General features: G+C 62.2%; 1 protein-coding gene across 1 annotated transcript; it reads left to right on the plus strand.

The window, feature by feature from the left end:
• Positions 1 to 656: 656 nt before the first annotated feature.
• LOC112065416 (protocadherin-8-like) lies at positions 657 to 2,725 on the plus strand. Its single transcript, XM_024125937.1, is given in 4 exon segments — positions 657 to 916; positions 918 to 2,206; positions 2,209 to 2,259; positions 2,262 to 2,725. Coding segments are annotated over 4 exon segments (2,064 nt in total).
• Positions 2,726 to 3,630: the final 905 nt, after the last annotated feature.

Raw genomic sequence — 3,630 nt, forward strand, 5'->3', positions numbered from 1 at the left:
TCAGGAAGGAATAAAGACGCTGCGGGTCCCCTGCTCATATTCTCAAAGTGAGATTCGGGCACACTAGCAAAGCAAGCAGGGTACGTTTTTATAGTGTAAGATCAGCTAGGTGGTTTGTGACCACCTAGAGGGGTGGAATAGGGAGGGTGGGAGGGAGGGAGACGCACGAGGGAAGAGATCTGGCAACATATGTATACGTATAACTGATTCACTTTGTTATAAAGCAGAAACTAACACACCATTGTAAAGCAATTATACTCCAATAAAGATGTTCAAAAAAGAAAACTAAAAAAAAAAAAAATCTGTAGGGATCTTAATGACCCCCTGCACTGCCCTGGCCACTGTTCAGCTCTCCAGGGCCTTCTGTGAGCTCTTTCAAGGGAAGAACATGACCCAGAGGCCCGGAGACTGTGGATTGGTCCAGATGGATGCTTATTTGCATATTCTTCCCTGTGTAACCTCCCCGGTAGGGTTCAGAAGAAGCTTGCTTGGGTCCCAGGCAGAGAAAAGTGATTACATAGCAGAGAGGGTTTAGTGATCAAAAGTATTTAAGACGGCAAGTGTCTCCTGTGCACTCAGGAGGCCTTGAGAAGGCTGGAAGTGTGAGCGCAAAGACTCGGATTGTTGGTGTGTTTCTTTCCCTTTGACTAACAGGAATGTCTCAGTGGAGGCTCAGATTCCCCGCTGACACTTTACACAGGGCTGGACTGGGGTCCCTGTTGTTTCTGCTGCTGCTGCTTCTGGTGTCAGGGTCTTGCACCGAAACTGTCAATTTCCTCACTTACGAGGAAGAAGCCCTCGGCACCTTCATCAGTGTTCTGTCTGACCACATCCTGTTTAACTCCCAGCGCGAGGTGCCAGGCCAGTTCCGCCTGATTAAGTTCAACAGCTCGCTGATCCAGGTGCAAGAGGGCGACCGTCCTCGGAGACGCGGGCCTGGACCTCGAGCGAGTGTGTGGCCAGGCCTTCAAAGTGGTCAGCTTTTGGCGGGAGCAGTTCCGGCGGGTGCACGTGGAGGTGGAGGTGAGGGACGTCAACCACCACGAGCCACGATTTTCCCGGGCCCAGATCCCGGAGGAGGTGTCCGAGGGCGCGGCCGTGGGCACGCGCATTTCCCTGGAGGTGCCCATAGACGAGGACGTAGAGGCCAATGGGCTGCAGAGCGTGCGCCTGGCCGAGCCGCACAGCCCCTTCCGCGTGGAGCTGCAGACGCGCGCGGACGGTGCCCAGTGCGCCGACCTGGTGCTGCTGCAGGAGCTGGACCGCGAGAGCCAGGCCGCCTACAACCTGGAGCTGGTGGCCCAGGACGGAGGCCGCCCGCCGCGCTCCGCCACGGCCGCCCTTAGTGTGCGCGTGCTGGACGCGAACGACCACAGCCCGGCCTTCCCGCAGGGCGCCGTGGCCGAGGTGGAGCTGGCGGAGGACGCGCCCGTGGGCTCGCTACTTCTCGACCTGGACGCGGCGGACCCCGACGAGGGCCCCAACGGCGACGTGGTGTTCGCCTTCGGCTCCCGTACCCCGCCCGAGGCGCGCCGCCTCTTCCGCCTCGACCCGCGCTCGGGCCGCCTCACCCTGGCCGGGCCCGTGGACTACGAGCGCCAGGACACTTACGAGCTGGACGTGCGGGCGCAGGACCGCGGCCCCGGGCCCCGCGCCGCCACCTGCAAGGTCATCGTGCGCATCAGCGACGTCAATGACAACGCACCGGACATCGCCATCACCCCGCTGGCCGCCCCGGGCGCGCCTGTCGCCTCGCCCTTGGCCGCCGCCGCCGCTGCTCTCGGGGGTGCGAACGCGACCTCGTCGACCGGGCCCGGGACGCCAGAGGCCGGAGCCATCTCGCTGGTGCCAGAGGGGGCGGCACGCGAGAGCCTGGTGGCGCTGGTCAGCACCTCGGACAGGGACTCGGGAGCCAACGGGCAGGTGCGCTGCGCCCTCTATGGGCACGAGCACTTCCGGCTGCAGCCGGCCTACGCGGGCAGCTACCTGGTGGTGACCGCGGGGTCGCTGGACCGCGAGCGCATCGCCGAGTACAACTTGACGCTGGTGGCCGAGGACCGCGGCGCGCCCCCGCTGCGCACCGTACGGCTCTACCTGGTGCGGGTGAGAGACGAGAACGACAACGAGCCGCTCTTCACGCGGCCGGTCTACGAGGTGTCGGTGCGTGAGAACAACCCGCCCGGGGCCTACTTGGCCACGGTGGCCGCCAGGACACCGACCTGGACCGCAACGGCCAGGTTGCCTACCGGCTGCTGGAGGCTCCGTGTCCACCTACGTCTCATTGGACCCCGTCACTGGGGAGCTGCACGCACGACAGTGCTTTGACCGCGAGGAACTGGCTGAGCTGCGGCTGGGGCTGGAGGCGCTCGACGGCGGCTCTCCGCCGCTCCGGGGCCGGGCCGTGGTGCGGCTGCATGTGGAGGACCAGAACGACCACGAGCCTCGGCTGGTGACCCCGCCACTCGTCAGTGACTCAGGCCAGGCCCCTCTGCCCCGGGACGCGCCCCTGGGCTACCTGCTGACCCGACTGCAGGCTAGGGACGCGGACCAAGACCTCAACGCGGAGCTGACTTACATCCTGCTCCGCAGCGACTGCGGTCCCGGGGCGCTAGCGCTACACCCGGCCACGGGTGAGCTGTCCCTGCAGTGCCGCCTGTCCCCGCAGCCCGCCGACCCGCTGACGGCGGCCGTCGTGGTGCTGGACGGAGGCCGGCCGGCCCGGTAAGTGCACGGCCACCTTGCTCCTCGCGCCCGCGCACTCGGCGCCACCTGGCGGAGAGGTGGTGCTGGTGCCACGGCCGTCTCCGCCGGCAAACCCGGAATGGGAGGGACCCGCGCGACGGCGCACAGCGCATGGAGCAGGGCGGCACCCTGACCTCTCCGTGGTTGGGGTCTCGGTTTTGACCAGCGGCTGCGGCCTTCCGCTGGTGGCCATCGTCACCGTGACTTGTTCCTGCTCAGGCAAGGCTACGACGCGGAGGAAGAGGCTTTGTGAGCACAGACAGAGCAGGTGCCATGCGAGCAGTGGCCAAGCTTGCCCATGTTGCAGCACATCAGGGCCTGATCCTGGGAGCTTCGACCCAAGGTTCTTCGTGGAGACACCCCGTTTTCCATTTCCTCAGAGGGGCAGGAGAACGAGTCTGCCGAGACTTCCCAGTCCGGGAACGGTGCGGTGTCCTTATGCCCCTCACCTCGGAAGAGGAGCGGGAACCCCTGGGCCCAGGTAGCGCACCCCCAGCTCTCTTAGTGTCCTCGTTAGCATTTAGTAAATTTTCACGCTAGGAGCTTTATGAAAATTCAGTGCCTGATCAGGTTTGGGACTTCAATGGCTAATTTTTCGGGACTTGTTTATTTTTTATTTGAGAGGAAAAATTATTCACAGATGAGGGCAGGAGGAGGCCTGATGGTCATGTGTTCATGGAGGCCCATGTCTATTCCTGCTGTTTCGGCCCCTGGTAACTTACTTATGGGTCCAGCTCGAATCCCTTTCCGTCAGGGTTTAAATGGTGTCTTCCTGCAGCATTGCAGATGAGGGATGCTGTGCCTGCCCTGTCAGTTCTGATATCTAAGGGTGAAATATTATTAACTGCTGCTCTCACACCTCTTTATATATATATATATATATATATA

The sequence above is a fragment of the Physeter macrocephalus genome, chromosome 13, assembly GCF_002837175.3.
Source record: "Physeter macrocephalus isolate SW-GA chromosome 13, ASM283717v5, whole genome shotgun sequence".
In the NCBI taxonomy this organism is placed as follows: Eukaryota; Metazoa; Chordata; class Mammalia; order Artiodactyla; family Physeteridae; genus Physeter; species Physeter macrocephalus.